The 21,556-nt window shown below is 50.8% G+C and overlaps 5 protein-coding genes across 5 annotated transcripts; 3 read left to right on the plus strand and 2 right to left on the minus strand.

Annotated features, from left to right (window-relative positions):
- Window positions 1–650: 650 nt before the first annotated feature.
- On the plus strand, window positions 651–2,704 carry MYCFIDRAFT_60568 (uncharacterized protein). The gene is made up of 3 exons (XM_007934295.1): window positions 651–870; window positions 1,087–1,189; window positions 1,243–2,704. The coding sequence occupies exons 1-3, from the start codon at window positions 814–816 to the stop codon at window positions 2,457–2,459; spliced, it is 1,377 nt and encodes a 458-aa protein (XP_007932486.1). The 5' UTR covers window positions 651–813; the 3' UTR covers window positions 2,460–2,704.
- A 1,573-nt stretch (window positions 2,705–4,277) lies between these two features.
- MYCFIDRAFT_217131 (uncharacterized protein) lies at window positions 4,278–7,285 on the plus strand. The gene is made up of 2 exons (XM_007934340.1): window positions 4,278–5,598; window positions 5,654–7,285. The coding sequence occupies exons 1-2, from the start codon at window positions 4,427–4,429 to the stop codon at window positions 6,861–6,863; spliced, it is 2,382 nt and encodes a 793-aa protein (XP_007932531.1). The 5' UTR covers window positions 4,278–4,426; the 3' UTR covers window positions 6,864–7,285.
- A 504-nt stretch (window positions 7,286–7,789) lies between these two features.
- Window positions 7,790–8,413, plus strand: MYCFIDRAFT_122470 (uncharacterized protein; the record flags this gene model as incomplete). The annotated part of the gene is made up of 3 exons (XM_007934341.1): window positions 7,790–7,927; window positions 7,995–8,301; window positions 8,373–8,413. Coding segments are annotated over 3 exons (486 nt in total), but the record flags the coding sequence as incomplete, so codon positions are not given.
- A 1,111-nt stretch (window positions 8,414–9,524) lies between these two features.
- Window positions 9,525–12,160, minus strand: YAK1 (serine/threonine protein kinase; the record flags this gene model as incomplete). Its single annotated transcript, XM_007934396.1, has 3 exons — window positions 9,525–10,399; window positions 10,450–10,928; window positions 10,974–12,160. The coding sequence occupies 3 exons, from the start codon at window positions 12,158–12,160 to the stop codon at window positions 9,525–9,527; spliced, it is 2,541 nt and encodes an 846-aa protein (XP_007932587.1).
- Window positions 12,161–13,741: 1,581 nt separating this feature from the next.
- Window positions 13,742–16,562, minus strand: MYCFIDRAFT_168931 (uncharacterized protein). The gene has a single exon (XM_007934342.1). The coding sequence runs from the start codon at window positions 16,506–16,508 to the stop codon at window positions 13,926–13,928; it is 2,583 nt and encodes an 860-aa protein (XP_007932533.1). The 5' UTR covers window positions 16,509–16,562; the 3' UTR covers window positions 13,742–13,925.
- Window positions 16,563–21,556: the final 4,994 nt, after the last annotated feature.

A 21,556-nucleotide genomic window follows, 5' to 3' on the forward strand; every position in this document is an offset into this window, starting at 1 on the left:
GCCCTAGCTAGCCGACCGCGCCCTAGCGACCAATCAATGTCTCATCAATATACGGTAAAGACCTCGAAAACCTCGGAGGACAGCAACGTCAGCCCTACGGCCCGCTCGAGTGCCGGCGACGCTTCGGAGGGCAAGCCTCCTACGCCGGCACGTCGCTCCTTGCTTCTATAGACAGAGAGGAGCACTATTCGAGGCGTTGTACAGAGTGAAGCTGTTAGTATATGCTGAAATCCTAAATCAAAAGTTCGGGTTATGCTAGGGCTCGGTCGGCTAGCTGGGGCTCGGTTTAGAGTCGAGTCTAGGAGCGTCTGAGAGACAGGTTCTCGTTAGCTTACGTAGAGGTCTTCGCAAAGCAATCCTCGATCTCTTCACAGGAAACCAAGACCAATTGATGGCATTGATCGAGAGGTCATCGTACGATCAACTGCGTTGTTAAAGCACCAGCCACACTCGTCCCATTTTTCGTCGATCCCTGACCCAATGCGTGCAAGGTCGAAGATATGCGAGCAGGCACGAACAGGGTCCTCTAATAATTTGTGGGCAGATGCGCTCGACGGTTCATGAGGCAGGTGTAATAAATTCTCCTTGCCTCACTCAGCAAATTTCTGCCACCCTCTCCTCACTGTTCTATATTCCTCCCCCTTTTACCTCGCCTCAGACAGCCGCAAGTGAGAACAATCGCAACGACCTTTCTTTGAGAAGTTCCCGCGAAACGCTGCACAACTAATTGTTCCACTCACCGCACCCCGACTCGCTGCCACTGCCACGACACGCGACCGCTTCGTCCTACGCACACAGCAGACGCAGAACAAGATGGAGCGACCTCAGAATGTTGGAATCAAGGCCATTGAGCTTTACTTTCCAAGCCAGGTACGTCGCAATGGCACTACCAGCAAGTTTTGAGAACACGAGCAAAAGCCCTTTGGGGGAACGATTCCTCGCTCGCGCTTCGGGTTGCGACGCTATGCAACCGGTCGCTTGCAAATCGATAACGAATGCACATGATGTGGAAGTACCAGAGACCTGTGCTTGTGCCTAGCTGCTGGCTTTCCCAACTGGGAACTCAGGACTGACTTGTGCATGCAGTGTGTGGACCAGGCAGAGCTCGAGAAGTTCGATGGCGTTAGCCAGGGCAAATACACCATTGGTCTCGGCCAGACGAAGATGAGCTTCTGCGACGACAGAGAAGGTATGTAGCACCAAGCAGTCAACCTGGTGACTTCTGCTAACATTCACCCCCAGACATCTACTCGCTCGCTCTCACAGCCGTCTCCTCCCTTTTCCGCAAATACAACATCGACCCGAAATCGATCGGCAGACTCGAAGTTGGCACTGAGACTCTTCTCGACAAGTCAAAATCAGTCAAGACCGTGTTGATGCAACTTTTCGAGGAGTCGGGCAACACCAACATTGAGGGTGTGGACACTGTCAATGCCTGCTACGGAGGTACCAATGCTCTCTTCAACACAATCAACTGGCTGGAATCCTCGGCATGGGATGGCCGCAACGCTATCGTTGTTGCTGGAGACATTGCGCTTTACAAGAAGGGTGCTGCCAGACCAACCGGTGGTGCTGGTGTTGTTGCTATGCTTGTGGGCCCAGACGCCCCACTGGCTTTTGAGCCTGGCCAGCGCGGCAGCTTTATCAAGCACGCATACGACTTCTACAAGGCCGATCTCGCCAGCGAATATCCACTCGTTGACGGCCAGTACTCCATCAAGTGCTACACTGAGGCAGTCGATGCTTGCTACAAGGCTTACAATGAGAGGGAAAAGGCGATCAAGAGCAAGCTTAATGGACACGCGAATGGCACACATGCTGAGCCAGAGACTCCTCTCGACCGATTTGACTACATGTGCTTCCACGCGCCAACCTGCAAATTGGTGTCCAAGAGCTACGCAAGACTGCTCTACAACGACTACCTTCAGGACCCAGAGAACCCAATCTTCAAGGAGGTTCCAGCCGAGATCAAGGATCTCTCGTACGAAGCATCTATCACAGACAAGACTGTGGAGAAGACATTCATGGGTCTCGCTAAGAAGCGATTTGCCCAGCGTGTGCAGCCATCGATCGAAGTGCCAACCATGTGCGGAAACATGTACTGTGCTTCCGTCTACGCATCGCTGGTGTCTCTTCTCAGCAACGTTGATTCAGACGAACTCCAAGGCAAGCGTGTCACCATTTTCTCGTATGGATCTGGTCTGGCCTCGTCCATGTTCTCGCTCAAGGTCAAGGGCAGCACCAAGGAGATCGCCGAGAAGATCGACCTCCACAAGAGACTCGAGGGACGCCGTGTTGTAGCACCAGAGGTCTATGACGAGATGTGCAATCTGCGAGAGAAGGCCCACCTGAAGAAGGACTACAAGCCACAAGGCAACGTCGAGACCCTTGTTCCAAACACATACTACCTCACTGAGGTGGACGACATGTTCCGAAGAAAATACGCGATTGCTCAATAGAGTTGTGCTCGCATTTTGAAGCGTTTTGAGATGAGATCGAAAGCGAGCCGGAGACACGAGCAGCATCTGTTGCTTGTGCGAGACGAGCATGGATTGGGCGTTTTAGCAGAATATTAAACTTCTGATAGCAGTTGTTTTCTGCTAGGTGACAGTTTTGCCGCTGATCTCCCGCTGAAGTATTTTTGTCTATACTGAAATGATACCTTTTGAACTGCAACAAGTCTCAATCAGATTTGCATGTTCCCATGTATTCGTACAAGATCCTTCCCGTATCCACACCAATGACACCAGGTCCGAGGCCTTCCATCCGACTGTCGGAGGTACGAGACTGCAGGATGGATCGATCAAGAAGAGAATTTCTACGCTATGCCGCAACTCCAGCCGTGCCGTGTTTCGAAGTGCTTATAGGCTCGTACGGCTGCTCTAGCCGTAGTATTTGCCGTGCAGCAAGAACACTTGATAAGAATAAGACGGAGAAGCCGGTTAGAAATGGTATGTTTATCTGATATACGAAAGAGCTCTACATCCTAAGAATAGTGGTATCGAGGGTGCTAAACCGCGTATAGATATTCAGTATATCTATTAAGAGAAGGTCTTCCTATTTTAATAAACGATTAGTATATCGACAGCTATAATGCTTCTTTCCTCCTACCTACTAAGCGCTCTATACTTAATCTTACCTACCTCGACCCTTCTAGGTATCTATAATAGTAGGCATTAGCAAGCACTTCTTAACTATCCTAGACGCCAATGGCTACGATTTCCAGCTCAAGAAATCCGACGAGGCCAAGATCCAATGAGGGTAATTCCCCCGATCGCATTCTTTGGGAACGCTGACGTCCAGGTTCGACTATTTCGCCAACCCAGTTTCGACTATATCGCTCCAGGAATGGCTGCAGCCTTGTATAACACGCGCCTAAGAATTACGAACAATTCAGGACGTACGATCGCGTTACGAGTCGCTGCAGTGAGGGTTGGAGGCGCCGTATGCCACGGCATAGGAGCTTTTATGTCGGGAAGTCAAGAATTTGTCATCGATCAGGACGGAGACTCTCATGTTATGCTTCACAACCTTGAAGCTGGTGAAGCTTGAAGCGTTGAGATACATGCACACATGTACACATCGAAGGACTCAGGATATGCAGAAAGATGTCACTGGGCTTATTAATGAGGACATGCTCAACAGCTGCTATCGGCCTCGAGCTGCATGCTTCGCAGCAGGATGGCACAATTGAAGTGCCTGTTTTTCTGAGACATTTGTTCGTTTAGGAGGTATCGTCAGAAACTTCGGAAGAACTTTTCGAGAGACGAGACCCCAATTGTGTAGTCTTATCTCGTGTCAAATCGTACAGTGTTCCAATCGTACAACAAGTCCTTGTCTAGTTCGTGACTGTTCGTCTGCAGGACAAGGACTTGGCGCACCCATTTGGCACAGGCTTTGCGAACGACGAGTGGTCAGAGATGCCGCGCCAAGGAGGAGGCATGTTGACTGTCTCTGAAATCGCCGCGCCGGCTCCGCGGATGGAGGACTGGTTTGCATGCAGGCGAAGGCGATTCGAATGTTCTCTCGCCTTGTCTTCATCACTGAGAAGTCAGGTGAGGAAGCGGTATGGTCGCATTAACGTTATTGTAGAGTTCGAGGCTTTCGAGTGAAAGCAGGGAAAAGGCTCCAGTGGCGCTCTTTGGGCAAGAGGAGACATTCTGAGATTTACGCATGGGGGAGAGCGCTACCCAGCCCGCACTTGCCATCTGGAAGGGGACGGTCAGCGCTGATTCCATCTTCACACCCCAATACCACGCATCACAACAACCGACGCCCGTTACACTCGCTATTTTTCCTATTTGGTGGTGCGGAATTCCATACGACGCGCAAAAGGTGGTTGGTCGGAGCATTTTGGGCAGATTTGGGAGAGGGCCTTGAAGGAGGCTGTGCAGGCCAAACTGGCCGGCAGCAACAGCACGACGACATGATGGATAATCGGAGATCACTGCTGGACGACGATGCGACACCGACACAGGAGCGCGCAAACGTATTTAGCGACGAGTTCGAGATCGACGACGAGGTTGACTACTTCGTTGCCGACGGCTTCAATGCCGCCGCAGAGGGGGTCTCCCACAACCGCCAAGGCTCTGTAGATGAGCCCATTCGAAGTGTATCCGCACATTTCGCAACAAACCCGGTATCGCCCATACCGCCAGCGATGGCGAGTGGGCCTTCGAGGAGTTCGATACGGAAATCGCGGTCGCAAGCAAATCCCTTTGCAAGTCCGGACGACGATGAGCCTGCGTCACCTGGTGGACGGCATCATAGTCTCGAGTTCGAACCAGATGGCGCCGTGCGGCGATCCGTCTCATCGGCATCATCTTCACAGTTTGCGCCCACGAATACACCACGATTTGGCGCGGGACCGAGTCATCCGTATGGCATTTATCCGCAGGGCACAGCGGCGCGCACACCAAGCCTGGCGACACAGTCTACGATACGGCCCAATGCGCGACAGTCATACTCGCAGAATCGTCCTGCCCACCCGTATGCCATGTACCCGCAAGGCGTAGACGATGACATGGACGACGAAGATGACGATATTGCCCTACACAACCAGAATCCTGTCGTGCCTGTTGGGTTCCCTGGTCTTGGCCAGAATTACACGCGGCGGATAGGACCAGATGGTGAGGATCAAGACTTAATAGGTGAAGATGGACATACAGAACAACTACCGCCATACAGTCGATATCCTGAGGATGGTCCCGAGAAGATGCCTCTGCTGCCTATGGCGTTGCATAGCAGAGCGCCTGTGGCCGGCACTGATCCTGGAATGCCATTAATGCACACCACGCTAGAGCCGTCACCCACACCGCAGCCACAGTCGATGACAGATGAGTCTGCATTAGAAAGACAACACACACGCATGTCACGCATATCGGGACAAGCCCTTATCAACTCAGGCTCGTCAGATAGCACGAGCATGACGAAAAAGTCGTGGAAGGAGAAGACATGGAAGGAGAAGAGAAAAACGCCCTTCTGCGGTATACCATTCTGGGTGATACTGCTCGGCATCTCTGTGATAGTATTCATCAGTGCTGTCCTTGGAGGTGTAATTGGCGGATTCGTTGCTGGTGGGAAACATGCCCGTGATAAGTGAGTTGCTCTCCCGTCGTGCTGCCACGAGCATACACTAACATGGATATATCAGAAACCCCACCATCACGGTCGTAACGTCGTTGTACGATGCTAGCCTAATCGCCTCACCGACGTCCGGCGCTCCACCGACTGGCACGTTTGGACTGACTCTGGGCGCGCCTCAGGAGACTCAACATGACTGCCTGCCTCACCACAATCAGCAACCCGCATGGAGCTGCGACCTGTCACCTAACTCAGCTTTAGGTATCGTCATCGGCCTGCCTCAGGATGGACCAGATCTGGGTGCTCAGGTATTTGATGCCTCATATGATAAGACGATTGCATATGGCGCACAGCTTTCCAGCATGAACACAAGCTTCTCCAAATTTTTGACAGTTCAGGACAATGATGCACCCGCGAACGGCCCTGCATTCTACTTCCAGCAATTCTACAACAAGGTCGTCGTCGTTCCAGAGAATCTTATCGCGCTAGACAATGACAAGAAATCGAAACGAGGCTGGTTTGTGCCTCCACCCAATTGGGCGGTGCCGAAGGAATTTCGTGCTAGGAAGCAACTTGCCAGTCCTGGTGAGAAACCTTGGTTCTGCGTTTGGAATGGCACATTCCTGGAAGGCTTCATCTATGTGACACAAACATATACGCCGCCAGCGTCGACGACCACGGCAATCAACTCTTCATCCACGGCACCACCGCCAGGATCGTCAGGTCCACCGCCGACATCTGCCAATACCACACCAGTATCTGGCGCGCCTACACCAACGCCAACAGTCTCACCCACGCAGCCCACGGACTTGGTCACAAAAACCATGTCCTTCCCATGGACTACTGCCACCGTCACTGCGCCAGCATCCCAGCTTGACGGCTACAGAAGCAGGTTCAGCGCTGAAGCACAGAAGCAGAAAGAGTTTGCGGGTGGGGGTGACCATCGAAAACGCGCATCAGACATTGCTCCACATGATCTTTGGAGTCAATTGGATGTGTTCCCATATCTCTTCAAGCTTGAAGAAAGGAGGTTACCTAATAACCCAATCACTCCATACTGTCAGCAATACCAAATACTGGACAATGGACATGCGAACTGGGTCGGCGATGACAATGGAGAACCGATCATCATCGACCTAGAAGAGGACGATCCGAACTTCTCCGCTTACGAGAGCGCTGGCATTGCCTCGACGAACTCTAAGAGAGGTATCGCCGGGAGCTGCCACTGCCAATGGATGAGCGGCGTAGACGAGGACGACCCAACCAAGCGAAGGCGATGACACTCGAACTCACCTTCCCCATAACGACTTACATGCCGGCGTTTGCAATTTTATTCTCTTTATTCAGATCTTGACACGATCGCACAGCACTGGCCGGAGCTTTTTCACTTTTTCTTGTTGGTTTCTTGCAAGACCGAATACAGGAGTTGGGAGTCAGACTAGGACATATTGGCATGGACAAACGCAGAGTGCGACATGGGAATGAGCGATGGAGCTGGTGTTCTTTTTGTTGTTTTGTTCTGGAACTCGACTGCTGACGAAAAGCGGAGTTTTTGTTGCGTGTGTTTGATAGTGAGTGACTCGTGAGTGAGACCACACGTACCGTATACTCTGGACGTGGACTGGCATATCTTGGCGCGCATGTAGCGAGTTCCGAGAAAGAGCTTTGATGAGCATACAATTATGCTATACCTTGTGAGGTTTACTGGGCGTGTCATTTTCCAGTGGTGTGTCGTACAGTGAGGATGTGTTCGGGTCTTTCGAGGAGAGGAAAGGAAAGGAAAGGCCTGGCCATTTCTTGCGCGGCTTTTGCCATGCCGAAGACTATAGCACGTACTGTGGTGTGATCAGTGATATTGTGAAAGGCTGACATGTGACGCCAACCGCACCTTCTTAAATGAGAAATTTGACTTTTAAACTTCCACAATCCCTGCCACTTCTTCTTCACGCCTTCCACCTCAAAAGCTTAAGTGAATAGGTCGGCTGCGATGCAGAGTGAATCGCACTTGCTTTGACCATCCAACCAACCAGCGCTTTCTGACCTGGACTTCAACTTGAACATGACTTCTTGCCTTCACCAACGCCTCGACCCTGCCAGCCATATTCCATAACGCGAGCAACGAAGCAAAACCTCGAGACCGACAAGCCATTTTCGTCTGCGCATACGACTCAAAATGGTCTTCGGTCCCATCCCAAACCGCGAGTACCATGAAGGTTTCATGAGGAAAGCCATCGAAATGGCACAATTCGCCCTCGCCAGCGACGAGACACCGGTCGGATGCGTTTTCGTGCATAACGGAGAAGTCATCGGACGTGGTATCAATGGCACAAACGCCAGTCTGAATGTGAGTTCCTTCTTCAAAAAGTCTCTTCCAATCCAGATCCAAAACTAATCCAGAAATTCCTTCCAAGGGTACCCGCCACGCGGAATTTGTCGCTCTCGCTGAGATCATGGCTCATCATCCACAATCGATTTTGCACGAGACCGACTTATACGTGACCGTGGAGCCCTGCATCATGTGCGCCTCCGCACTGCGACAATACGGGATCCGAGCCGTGTATTTCGGCTGCTTGAATGATAGATTTGGGGGCTGTGGAGGCGTAATGAACATCCATTCGGATCCGGGAATTGATAGTACTTTTCCTTGCTATGGTGGACTGTTCAGAGAGGAGGCGATCATGCTGCTCAGGCGCTTCTATGTCCAGGAGAATGAGAAAGGTACGTGTGTCGCCAGGCATGCAATCGAGTTAGATGAGAGAGATGACTCACTAATGCTATTCTGTCGACAGCGCCTGACCCCAAGCCAAAGAAGAACAGAGAACTCAAGACGGAAATCTTACCGGTCACCGTGACACCTACGACTGGAGCACCTACCAATGCTGCAGCAGCAGCTCGGGCAACGGCTGCAGCGAAAAGCGCTGCTTCGGCACCACCGCCGCAACTCATACCGATCCCAACTCCTGTGCTAGGTGCTCAGAATGCGACTCATAAGACTGCGCCTGTTGCTACTACGCCGCTTGCCACGCCGAGTATTGAACAGACTCCAGGGTCCAGCAAACCCAGTGCCTAGTAGTCTTGGGGCACTGATACGCTACGACCCGTGGTGAGGCTTCCGAATAGGGAGGCATATGATCAGAAATGGCGTGGTGGGCAGTGATGTGCGCGACAGGAAGGTGGGAGAAGGAACTCGACATGTCTATCGGTCATCGACACCTCGTATCGTCGGGAGACAGACACGAGTATATCAGCATATACTGGACACAGCCGTGTGCTACAGCTTTATGCGAAGTAGGCCCTCCAGACGAGCCACGAGGAGGGAGGGCATTGCGAGTAGAGCTTTCCACCAGCATTGAGAAAAGCAGCCCCAGAAAGAACAGGTAGATATAGAGAGCACCGAGCATATAACAGGAATGATAGCTTGCTCCAAATGATGAGAAGTTTTTTTTTCTCTTTTCGCAAAGACGTAGACTTGCTGAACAGGGTATCCCACTCCGACCCAAACCGCTATGCTCCTGATTTTCCACCAAGAAGTAAGTCACAACAACAACAACAAGAACATCACATATGTTACACTTAGCGAGCATCTCTCTTCGCCTCGCCGCCGTGGACCATTGCAATCATCTGTCTCGTCTCATCCCGTCCCATTTCCAGTTTGTCGTCGCCTTTGCGTGGAGTACCTAGCCGGCTTGCGGCATACCTAGCGAGGTAGATTCTTTTCCTCCCCTCGGTGAATTTCCATCCACTCCAGCCGGCGTAGCGCACACGGCGCGTCCAGTCCAGTCCAGTCCAGTCCAGCCACTCCGGTGGCGGCGCTCCTTGTCATCGTAGCAAGCACTAGGAATATCCTGCTCCTGTCTGCATAATAACACACATCACTTTTTATCAGGTCGGGTAGGTTAGGTCACATGGGACAAAATTTTCGTTTCGTGCACCTGCCGCTTTCACACTCCACTACCATTCCAACCACCGCCCTGAGCGCCCTGACCATTCCAACCTTCTTCCAAAGACCGATCTTCCAGCATTCGGACGAAATTACGGTCCTGTCCTTGTGCGCCGTGTCTGCTGCCGCCTCCGGCACGACTCGTTCTCCTTCGGCCGATAGATGCTACGTCCGACGCGCTTTGTCCTTCTGCTGGAGGAGGGTAATATGCCGGGGACGGTTGTAATCTAATCGGTTGGGACGGATCGAGATGCGAAACAACCCGTTGTAATGCAGGCGGAATGCCATTGCCGTCCATTGTGCTGGCTCTTTGTCGACCGACTGCGGCACGCGTGGTCGCTTGCGCGTATAGGTTAGGCTGTTGTGGCTGTGCGTAAGGATGCATGCCGGCCGCTGGAGGTGGCTGTTGAATCATGGGCACTTGCTGTCCGTACGCTGATGCCGAGGGTGGGTTTGAGGGGTATGGCGGTGGTGCGCCTTGATGGCTCGGACTGTACATGTTCGAGTACATCGCAGCTTGCTGCTGCTGCTGCTGTTGCTGCTGCGCAACCTGCGGTGTCGTCGGATAACCTGGACTCATGCCGTGCATGGCATTAGCGTATGCTGCATTAGCGGATTGCTGCATTTGCGCGGCCTGTGCCTGCTGTGCTCGTTGTCGCGATAATGCTTCCGCTTGCTGCTGTTGCTGCACACCAGGTGCCGGTGATCTTGAGCTATTCTTAAGACTCATTTGTGCTTGCGGCTGAAACGGTCCGGTGAACTTCTGCTGTGTGATGAAAGGATGTGTTCGTGCTTGTTGCGGTGTCCATCGCTCGAGCGGGTTTAGGTTCAGGAGACCATGAACGAAATCGATGAATGCTTCACGATTCGCCATTTCTATGGCGTGTCAGTGATGTTGGAGATGTGTGGATTCGCATTCAGCTCACCTCTTTCCATCTCATTCTGCTTCATGCCTTTCCTTGGCATGGGATAAGCCCGAATGATGTCCGGGAGTCGAGTTTGCTGGAAGTACTTTTTGCTCGGCTGTTCTTTGGTGCCATGTTCCCTAGAATACTGCTCCATCGATTTCAGCCTATAAGTTCTACGTCCAAACTCATCGTGCACCTTTTCGAAGAATTCGCCAGATTGCTTGCCGACCTCCAACATCCAGTTTGGCGGAAGGCCTAGCATTTCTGTTATCCGCGAGACTTGGTTGTATTCGGAAGAACCAGGAAATAGTGGTAGACCGAGGAACAACTCCACCACGATGCAGCCAAGTGACCACATGTCTATCGCAGCCGAATAGGGAAGACCCAGCAGCACCTCCGGCGATCGGTAAAAGCGCGACTGGATGTAGGTATACACGGTCTGCCGTTCGTCACAAGCAGAACCAAAATCGATAATTTTGATGATTGGACTCTCGAGGCTGCGTGATGTTAGTTCAGCTCGTCGACAAACTTCAAGAACTCACTTTTTGAGCAAAATGTTTTCGGGCTTCAAATCGCAATGTATCAGCTTGGCCTTGCTGAGTAGACACAAGCCATTCAGTAGCTGCTGGGCAAACACGCGCACAAGTGTCGTGCTCAAGCCTCTGAACTGATTCTGCTTGATCAACTCGTAAAGATTGACTGATAAGAGCTCAAACACCAGACACAAATGCTGTCTGTGGATGAATGTATCTTTCAGCCTCAAAATGTGGTGGTCGTCATTCTTATCCATTCTCCCGTTCAACAGATCCAACACCGACACCTCCATCATGCTCTGATTGAAGTATGCTGTTTTGTTCTTCACCACCTTCACTGCCACAACTTCCTGAGTCTTCAAGTTTTGGCACTTCACCACCTGCCCGAACGTGCCTTGGCCTAGCACATCCAGGATCAGGTATCTGTTCTTGTGGTTTGTCTCCTCCGAGCCGAGAATATCGTTCACGTAGAGAATGTAATCGCTATCCTCGTTGTCGTATCCGTCATTCTTGACTCCTTTGCTCGGCTTGGTGAGCACTCGGCGCGGATTTCGCGAGCTCTCGTACTGGAACGATGGGTTACATATTCGGTAGGTCGCTGGCAAATGCGATGTAAGTGCTTGAAGAGGACTGATGAAGCCTCCCTCAGGATTCGCTCTTCGGAAGGGCGGTTGGGAGTTCACTCTCGCGTCCAAATCCGCCGTGTCGTATACCCTCTGAAACTGCGGCACAATATCCGCATTCCCTGGCGCCGAAGTAGGCTTCTTCTCAGGCTCTGGCTCATTTCCAAAAACGGCATTCAGCTGCTGTGTCGCAGATTGTGGGTAGTATGAGGCAGGCGACATTGCAGATTGCAGAGGCGGCAGCTGCGAATTCTGTGCTCGCGACGAAGAGGCGGGGGAAGCGTAGTATCTGCCTTGTTGCGTGGGCGAAGCATACTGAGTCTGCCTGCTGGGAGATTGGCGCGCGGATTGCTGCGGGGTGTATGAGGTATAGTGGTTGGAGGGGATGTGGTGGTGCTGAGGCGGGCTCGCAAACGTATTGGGCGAGGTGTTCATGGGCGAATATCGCAATCGCTGAGAGGCGTCGTCGTGCTGCGGGTGGGCAGGCAGATATTGCGCGGACAGCCTGGTGGTGTTGGGCGGGCGCGAGTACTTTTGCTGGTTGAAGGGATCGGCGTCGGTGTCAATGTCCATTTCGCTGCCATTGTACTCCATGTTTGCGTTGCGCGTGCGGTCGGGCAGAGCAGTGCTTGCTGGGGGTGGGGCGGAGGTGGTCGAGGGCGACTGCAACGAGAGGGTCTGCAACGGCGTGGACAGCTGCGTCTGGGTCTGCTTCTGGCCGTGGGTGTGGATGTGCCCGTGAGACGGCGTGGGCGCTGCTCCTGCTACGTTGCTGTCATATCGATCCGCAAGCGACGAGTCAGAAGGTGCAGATACAGGTGCAGGCGCGGGAGCAGGAGCAGGAGCAGGAGCAGTCGGGACAGGAGCAGGAGCAGGAGCGGGAGCAGGAGCAGTTTCCATTGAAGATGCGGGCGGCGAGGCGAACAACAACTCTCAGGTCAGGTCTGAGGCTCTGAGGCTCTCAGGTTGACCCAGCGCGGCGGAGGCGGAGCGAGGGAGGCCTACGACACTGCTTATTCTAGCGCGCTCCAACACTCGATGTGGTTTCGGCGGTGCTGCGGTGCTGCGGCGCTCAGCACAACACAGCACAGCACAGCGCGCTCTCGGGAACCGCGTGGGGACTCGACAGCGCTTGCGGTCGCGGTCGCGGTGGTGGTGGAGGCCCAACGCTCGACTCCGCGATGACGAGGTGAGCGCGTAAAGCTCGGTCCCGCTTCTCCAGTCCAGTCCAGGACTTGGGCGGCAGAGGCACAGCGGACCACGGCGGGCGTCAATGGATCTCGCGATGTGATATTTGTGTCGCATGCAGCGCCGGGATGCAGCGCCCGCAGCCTGGAGCTCTGAACAGAAGCGTCGTGTACGCGAGTAGGCAGTGCGGCGGCGGCAGCGTGGTGAAGGGTCGGCGGAGTGGAACAGACAAGCGACTAGAATACGATTGGCAAACTCTACTTCCTAGTCCTACTCCTACTCCTACACCAATTCTACGCATATCGATATCGCGTCAATCAGCACTGCGCAGTCAGCATCACCAACCCACGCCATTGGTCGCTCAAAGCGAGCACCTCTCCTCGAGCCCAACACGCCACGAAACAGGCCATTTCCAAACGACGGACGTGGCATGAGACGTGTTCCGGACGTGGAGCGAACAGTCGCGACTAGCACTAGAATATCGTAACCGCTTCCGTCTAGGATGGGTCCATACACCCCGTGAACCCTGGTCGTGCCGCGTACCGGCTGGCCATCAAGATCATCTGAGATATCGACTGCCTCCAACGACCTGACGTCCAAACTGCAAATCCATTGACGGCACACTCTCCTCCCACAAGATGTCGACGTGGCAAGGAGGATGATAGTGACGCTGCAATATGACGCTTCTATACATCCACCAATGAGGCCCACGCTCACGCATAATGACATGTCTGGAGAGCAGATACCCCTACAGATTCAGGATAAGGCGAGGTGCTATTTGTTGTCATCCTGGAAGGATCATGATATGAGTACAAGTCTCACAGTATCTTGACCTGTGCCGCCCTTTGCTTCCCTCTATACAAATACATACAACCCGCCTCCCCAACTTGCACCCCAAGAAGGGAAGGGGAAATCTCGGCGCCAATACCTATATCCATACCCATGCCCATACCCAATACCGCCATGCTTCTATCTTATGTCCATTCCATTCCAACCATGCCATCAACTAACTGTATGAGAGAAAATTTTATCATACACCCTCCCTCCATGGGAGTCAAGGAAACCGCCATCAAATGAGGCCGAAATACAAATGCCGTCACAGAAATCGCTACAACGCAACACAGCAGTAAAGACAGGATGCGATACGCTTTTAAGAAGGTCGTTTAAAGACCTCAACACCAAGAGTCGGAGTTTCAACCCATTTTCGATTCGTGACGCCTTCTTTCATTCGTCTGTCGAAGAAACTTTGGCATTCGCCGACCACCATCGTCCATTCGGCAAGCGCTCTGCCAGAATACTTAGCTCTCGCTACGCTCTCGCCGCGAGGTTGAAGTGGTTTGCCCATCGCAGCAGCTGGCCTGGACTTGTTGTGGCTTTCAAGCAGACGCTGAGCTGGGCCAGGAAGGCGCGGTGGGAACAGCCTCATCTGCGGATGCTGCTTGCAACTCGGATGGAACTCGAGGGAGAACTTGAAGGACAGACTACGATGTGTCGGCTGTGCAGCTATGCTACATTCTCCCGTCGGAGGAGAGGCGAAGTCAGTCGCGAATCGGTTGAGGCCAAGAGGGTTCGCAGCACCCGGTGCTGGAGCGTCGGTTCGCTTTGGCACAGGTCCGTGTGGTTTCGATCGAGTCTTTGAGTTGCCACCACCACCGATCATTTTGCGAAGGAAGCCACCAATGCCCTTGCCGCTTGAGTCAGTATCGGAATCCATATTAGAACCCGACGATTCGGGCCTGGCGTCAATCGAATCTGCCAGTTTAGAATGAGGGGATGAATGCTTGGCCATGTGCATGGGAGAGTCTCTCAAGAGGCCATCGAAGGTCAGGAAGGAGCCTCCCGGGCTTACGATGTTGTCCGTCCGCACGATGAGAAGTCTTCGGCCCGGCGCTGGGTGACATGGACCTGTATCAGGTTGCATATGATTCATGCGACTTGCCTGATCTGACAAGTAGAGGTAATGCGACCATGCCTTCTGCAGTCGATCTTGCATCATCTCCAAAATTGTGAGATCACAATTGCCCTCTTCGCCGTCAAACCTGCCAACTCTCCAGCACAGTAGACGCATGTAGTAGGCCCGGACCATCGGACACCAATGATTGAATCTACTCTCAAAGACGTCGGGATCCAGCAGGAGATTGACGCAGAGGTCTATCTTTCTACCAGTGTCCGCAATGACCATGTTCCAGATTGTGAAAAGGAAGGCATACAGCCGAATCTCAGTCATGGTGTTCTCGCTGTCAATCATCTTTCTGCAGACCGTTTGCCAGAAATCCGAGTCAACCAGGGGCGTATTCGTGTTGAGGCTCTCATAACGGATCATGATTGCCAGGGCTTCTTCCAGAAGGTCCAAAAGCGTGTAGCAAGCCGAGTGGTCAAACATCGAAGTACCCCGGGTGGCTGCATGTAAGAGGTCGTTGAAGGATTGCGCAAACAGCTCCCTCGCTATAGGATGGTCGGCTGTGCGCTCAGAAAGGAAGTCTCGTATTAACATTATTAGCCTATTCTCGGCCATGAGTCGTGTCGCATTAGTGGGAGGAATGGGTAATGCATTCGCATGTGCATCCGGATTGCTCAAGACATCGTCGAAAGTAGGTGACGGAGTAGCATGTGCTGTATCGGGTTGCGCCTGGTTGGCATCTCGATGAATAGTCGCGTCCAAGTTGGCAAGAATCTGAGCATGTACAAGCAGCATTCCCGGAGAGCACATTCTCTCTCGCTTCGTGGTTGTTGGAGGTAGAAAGTCCGTGGCAAGAATGTGAAAGTGCTTTACGAAGACGTAAAATAGGTCACTTTCGCGACCACTCCAGCGCTCCACCCAGTGTCCCCACCACTGAATATTCATCGTGCCTAAAGGCAGTGGCGGAGGCGTTCGAATCTTCCGCATGTACTTCATCAAAGATACAAAGCCTAGGGAATGTAGCGCGGGGGGAAAGTTGGAAACAATCTCGGTGCAAGTGAGGTCCGGAATGTTGTCAAACTTGCCAATGCCGCTTTCTTGCAAGACGCGCCGCATGATATCCATCGGCAGGTCCCAGAGCCTGACCATTACATCTGCCATGCCGGGGACGAACATGAAAGCGTAGGCACACGCTTTGCCGCAGAAAGTTACAAGGCTCGCAGACGCGTTCCGTAGAGACATCTTGTCTACAACGAAGGCCATTTGCGCGCTCAAGTTCTGAACAAAGATGTTGCGCACATTATGATGAACAGAGTCTGCGAGAAAGTCGGAGGAACTAGACCCGAGAGAGGTGTTCGATCGACTGCCGGTACTCAACGAGACCTTGACGCGTTCAATGAGAGGACAGAAAGGTCCGGGCGAAAGTCTCCACTCTGGTCGCTCCATGATTGCGGATATGCCGTCGAGGATCACTGGTCGATCTGTACCGGATATCGACTGGTTGTTCCTGCCATGGAGCATTTCTATAAGGCCACACCACCACTTGTTCAGAATGCTGGTCCTTCGATCCAGATCCTCCGGACGTAGCGTCTTGTTGGATGGATGATTGGCATAAGTCCGCAACCAGGGAATCAAAGCGTTGCGCACGACGTTCGCCTTGAGGGATGTTGACTTTGAAGAGAACTTGGAAAAGTCTGCATCGAGTGTACGAAACTGATTCCATAGCTCATCTTTCTTCTGTGACACGGAGAGAGGGCTAATGAGCTGCTTTTCGTGAGTGACCTTAGGGACAGGGACAGATCGATCAGTGGAAGCAGTCTGCGTGCGGAGCATAGGCAACCGGTCGGTAGAGAATGACTTTGGCAAAGCTGGTACAGCAGGCACCGACCCCACCGAAGGAAGAAGATGTCCTTTGCTGCCGTCGTTGGTTGCAACTTTGGAGAGCCCAGCATCACGCGTAGCCTTTCTACGAAGGAAAGTACCTTTGCGTGTAATTGCCGTAACAGGCTTCTGCGGCTCACCTTCATCACTTGAGTGATGTGCGTCGTGCTCCCGATTCGCCTTTGTATCTTTTTGTGACTGTGACTTGATAGACTTTCTGCGCGAGATGAAAGACTTCCTACGACCTCCATCGGAGCTTTGACGAGTCGCCTCTACTTCAATCGGAGCTTCCGCAATCGGGGGAGTGATGCTATGCTTCTTGGTAGGTGAAGGCGAACGAGACGGCGAGGAGGGTGTCGAAGGGTACCATGATCGCCCGGAGAAGCGCCTCGAGAAGGACTTGTTCAGCGATGGTCGCTGGCTCGACGCAGGTGTGGTCGCGATCGTGGACGCGGTTCGATTCGATTCCAGGCTTGCTCTGGATTGAAGAATTGACCATGCTACTGTAGACACGCTACTCCTTGCGCAGTCTTGGTCTCGATATCTCATTTGTCCGCTCTTTTCCAACTGAGCTACGATATCGCGCGCTTCTGGCGGTAGGTTATCTAGGCCATGCTCGTCAGGCGTGTTCCACCCAGAAGAGTCTGGCGGCGACGTGTCTGGCGGCGAGAGCTCAGCAGTCTCGTCATCCGAGTGCGTGGCATATCCGCGATCTGCCACAGCCTTGATCTCAAGCACCGCCGAGCCTCCAAAGTGCTGCTCTTTTGCGTCCGGCAAATACGTGTAGGAGGCTGCACGAGGAAGCTGCACTCCGTGATTTCGGTCGCCTTGCTGTGTCACGTCGCCAGCTGCATTCCGGTTGCTCAGCGAAGCCACCCGCGGTCGACCTCGACCTTTGCTGTCGCGCCGCCCAAAGCCTGCATCGTACTGCCCGCTTCTCTGATCCGTCGCAACAGCCGCCATGGTCCGGTCTTCTGTGTCGAAACACGACGATTGCCAGGAGGCTAAGCTTTTTCACGGCGAGTAATCCAGGATGGTGGACTCTCGAGTTCCTCTTCTACTGCTAATCCTCCATGTCCGAAGCTTTTGTGAGGAACGAGTGGCAGTGCTCTGGGTGAGCAATGAATAAGCCTCGAGAACCGGAAACTTGGCAGCCTCTCGAGCGCAATCGCACGCGACTGTATCCGTGCCCGTGCGAATGGTAGGTGTAAGTATATCAACCTATACAAGGGTGTAGATCGCGCCGCCATAGCGGCTAGGTTTGCAAGGCCGCTTAACTACTTCTATAGTTGTTTACAGGCTATATATGGACCGCTAAGAGGTCCAATCTCGAGCCGATTTGAAGCCTTATAATCGCATAGTATAGGCCTATAAATGAGGAGTTAGAATAAAGCCAAACTAGACCTTATCTAGAGGCCATTTCTACCTCTTATTTATCGACCTGTTCTACCTCTTCCTCGCGGTTACGTATTACGCTTGTTTCGACCTTATTGTCGCCAAATCCTACGCTCTTTACGATATATAAGAAACACCTCCCTTCTAAGGATATAGAAGCGTTACTTACTAAGCTCGAGGTAGAGCGGCCGGTATATATATATATCGCTCGTAAGGTCGATATAATGCTAAATATTGTAGTTTAAGAGCCCGTTTCTACTAAATATATATAATCGAAGGCGCCTATTCTTCTACCCTACCGGTAGTAAGGGTATGCGAATAGAAGGCTTCGAATACGACGAATATCGCTATTTCGTATCGAATATATAGTACTATAAGAACCGACCGAAGAAGCTATCTATTAACTCGGAAGGGCGATATTATCGACGACTCGGCCTCGAATATCGTATCTATAAGCGCTATATAGACTATAACCGCGCAGATCGCATTTCGGAGGGTATTGTTGTTAGTAAGCAACGTAGGAAGGCGCGGCGGAAGCGTGTCGCGTACACACTACTAGAACACGACTATATAGCGAAATTAACGATTATTAAGGTCTACGAGAAGCGACCTAATATCGAATTAGGCGAGTATCTCGATAATTGCGTACCGAAGGCTCTACCTACGAATATAACGGTTGTAAGGCCGGTTTACGTGCTTCTAAAGCCGCTTAGTTAGTATTACTCGTATAGTCTCGAGTTTGTCGATAGTTTAAAGGTCAATAATAGCGTAAAGGCCGTATAGAAGGATCTAATTGATTCTCGAGCCGGTAAGTAAGTTCTTAGCACTTTATACGCTTAGTAGTACTAACCAATTTCTAGCAACTATCGCTTAGTTAGTTAATGAAATAAGAAGGCCTAAATAGCGCCAAATTTGGTATAATGCTAGAGCCGTTAATATTACTCGAGACCGTATTAGTAGCGAGAATCGAGATGCCCTTAAACGACTAAGTAATAAGCGAAGAGAGGGTGCTAGATTAGCAGTTAGTAAGCAACTGAAGTAGGCGTACGAGTACTTAAAGGCTAAATTCAGTAGCGGAAGCGGTTATATCGAGATAATTAAGTCTCGTAGAAGCGATAGAAAGCTATATAGAGGCCTTGTTTAGGCAGCGGACTAGCAACTCCGAGCCCTTCGCAACTATAGTTCTTTATTCTTACTAGACTCAACCTATTATATAAACAAGCTCAAATAGCTATTGTCGACAATCTACGTACGCAATAATTATCTCGAGTGGTTGCTAGCGGCTTATTTCCTTATAGATTACGAACAGGTATACCTAATTGAAACAGCTATCTCTAGGCTTCGAGAAATAGCTAAATTCGACTAGTATTACAAAGTTAGCGAATACGACGGTTATAGGAAGCACTATTACTTTAACAACGGTATATCTTCTAAAGCTAAAGATTAAGATTGTTTGAACTAGACCGAGCAGTCGGAATAGATACCCCTATAGTCAATTACTAACGACTTAGCGAGTAAGTAACTAGGGGTTATTTAAGCCCTATCTAACTGTAGCATCGTTTAACGCCTCTACTAACGACATCTCGTTAAGACCCTCGAGAAGCACTTTAAGCGCTTTCTAGTTACCTTCAAGGCAATAAACAAAGTACTATTTATTGCTAGAGACTAAGAAGAATGCTAGCACTTTGTTGCTATTATAGAGGCCGACCTAAAGAGCTATAATACTATCTATTCGAGCGAGAAATTAGCCTATTTGCGGACTAACTAGAAGGCTTCCGAGAGCGATCGATAGGCGACTTAGGCACGGCTCGGAGACCCGCTTTTAATAGCGGTTCGCACAACTAACCTACTAGAGGGATATTATGTATACCTAAAGCGCCGAGACAAGCGTTAAATACGCAAATAGAGCTTGCGAGGTACGTATTCGTCCCCTTCTTATAGTACTAACGGAATTTTATATAAAAGCCGTTCTCCCTATAGTTCTTAGAACGGCCGAAATTCTCGGTTACGGCTGCGCTTAGTAATCTTCTTACTCTTCTACGACTTTATAGCTTCTTTATACAACAATAACTAACTATTATAGGTACGGTGCTATACCTAGTTCAGCTTGATAACTATATCCGCGAGCGCGTCCGTTAAAATAGCGTAGTTAATAAGAATAGGTAGCTTCTAATATAGCGAGAAGAATAGACTCTAGCTTTCCGACAATTACCTCTCTTAGTATAGAAGAAGATAGCAGATAAGCTTATATAGTGCTATAACGATATTAACAACTATAAGCCTGCCTAGTAGATAGCTCTACCGGCTCTATACGACGATATATACACTAAGTGCTTCTGCTACTTCTAGCATAGCTATTACCTGCCTTGCAAGTATATCTAGCGCTTTTATAAGCAAGGGAACAGTCGCCTTACTCTATACCGTTATAGGCTCTATATTAGTCGCTTCTAAGGACTAAATAGTAACCTCGTCTACCCTAAATAGCATAATACTAAGCTCATTATTAAAGATGATTAGTTAGCATAGGTTGTTAACGTTTATAAGGCTCTAGGAGTGTCTCGGAAGCGCTAGGTAAAGGACTACTTCTATTCTATATAAGAGGCAGTTGTATAGTCCTTCTTCCGCTTCTATAACTCGTAGTATTCCGGCCTTACCGACGCTTAGTAATATAAGGCCCTTCTATAGTAGGTTACTAACTATATAACTAGCAACTAGACCGCTATAAAGGCCGATATACAATAGTAGCTTAACAATAGCGCTAAGTAGGCTAAATTGACACCTCGTCGTAAAGCTAAGTAGCAATAGGTCGACGATAAGCCGTTACAACAACCTATCTTCCGTACGGCTCTATTACTAACTCTACCCTTATTAGCTGCCTCTATAACTAACTTGGAGCTATTAAGGGCCCTGCTATATAGGCCTCGCATTATTATCGACGGCTATACCTTAACGGTCTACGGTCTACCTAATAGCAACGGCATTATTACTATCGATAGTAATAAAGACGCGCCGTACGAGAGTAACAGTAAGGACTTCTTCGAAGGCCTATCTAACTTAGTACTGCTTCTTTACTTAACTCCGGCTCTAACTAAGTTAAGTCGATTGCCGCTATCTTCGTTAAACGACGCTAGCAAAAGTATCTAATACGATAACGACGAGGCATTAAGGCATTTAGCTTAATATTTATCGCTATTGCTATTATATACTAATAAGGACACTTTACTCGATCTACTATAGCTATTAGGTGGCTCTTATAAGCCTTATCGTCGTTAGAAGCCTTCACTTAATAACGTAGTATCGCCTTCGAAACGCGCCTACGGAAGATTATATATAGTTGCACCTTACTTACCGCCTAGCACGGATTAATCCTCTCGTAAGCCGTCTCTTATACTAAGATAGCTACTAAAATGACGTATTTGAGAGGACACTATCGCTTCTAAGCGAGTGCAGTAGTGTGCCTAAGTGTAGGCGTAGACTTAGTCGTTTTCGAGCGAATACGGCTGTTCGGAACGTTAGAAATCCGAGGTAATTAGGTTGTATAGGGGGGGTTTGCAGTACCCCAATTTGTATACTAATTTACGTGGTTCTAGGGCACTTTACAGGGT

The sequence above is a fragment of the Pseudocercospora fijiensis genome (genome assembly GCF_000340215.1).
Source record: "Pseudocercospora fijiensis CIRAD86 unplaced genomic scaffold MYCFIscaffold_19, whole genome shotgun sequence".
NCBI lineage: Eukaryota > Fungi > Ascomycota > Dothideomycetes > Mycosphaerellales > Mycosphaerellaceae > Pseudocercospora > Pseudocercospora fijiensis.

Excerpts from the sequence above, each read along its gene's own strand:
- MYCFIDRAFT_60568 (XM_007934295.1), top strand. The coding sequence starts at position 814 with ATGGAGCGACCTCAGAATGTTGGAATCAAGGCCATTGAGCTTTACTTT. Across the intron at positions 871-1,086 it reads AGCTTTACTTTCCAAGCCAG|TGTGTGGACCAGGCAGAGCT; the intron begins GTACGTCGCAAT and ends TTGTGCATGCAG. Across the intron at positions 1,190-1,242 it reads CTTCTGCGACGACAGAGAAG|ACATCTACTCGCTCGCTCTC; the intron begins GTATGTAGCACC and ends ATTCACCCCCAG.
- MYCFIDRAFT_217131 (XM_007934340.1), top strand. The coding sequence starts at position 4,427 with ATGATGGATAATCGGAGATCACTGCTGGACGACGATGCGACACCGACA. Across the intron at positions 5,599-5,653 it reads GGGAAACATGCCCGTGATAA|AAACCCCACCATCACGGTCG; the intron begins GTGAGTTGCTCT and ends TGGATATATCAG.
- MYCFIDRAFT_168931 (XM_007934342.1), bottom strand. The coding sequence starts at position 16,508 with ATGCTCCGCACGCAGACTGCTTCCACTGATCGATCTGTCCCTGTCCCT.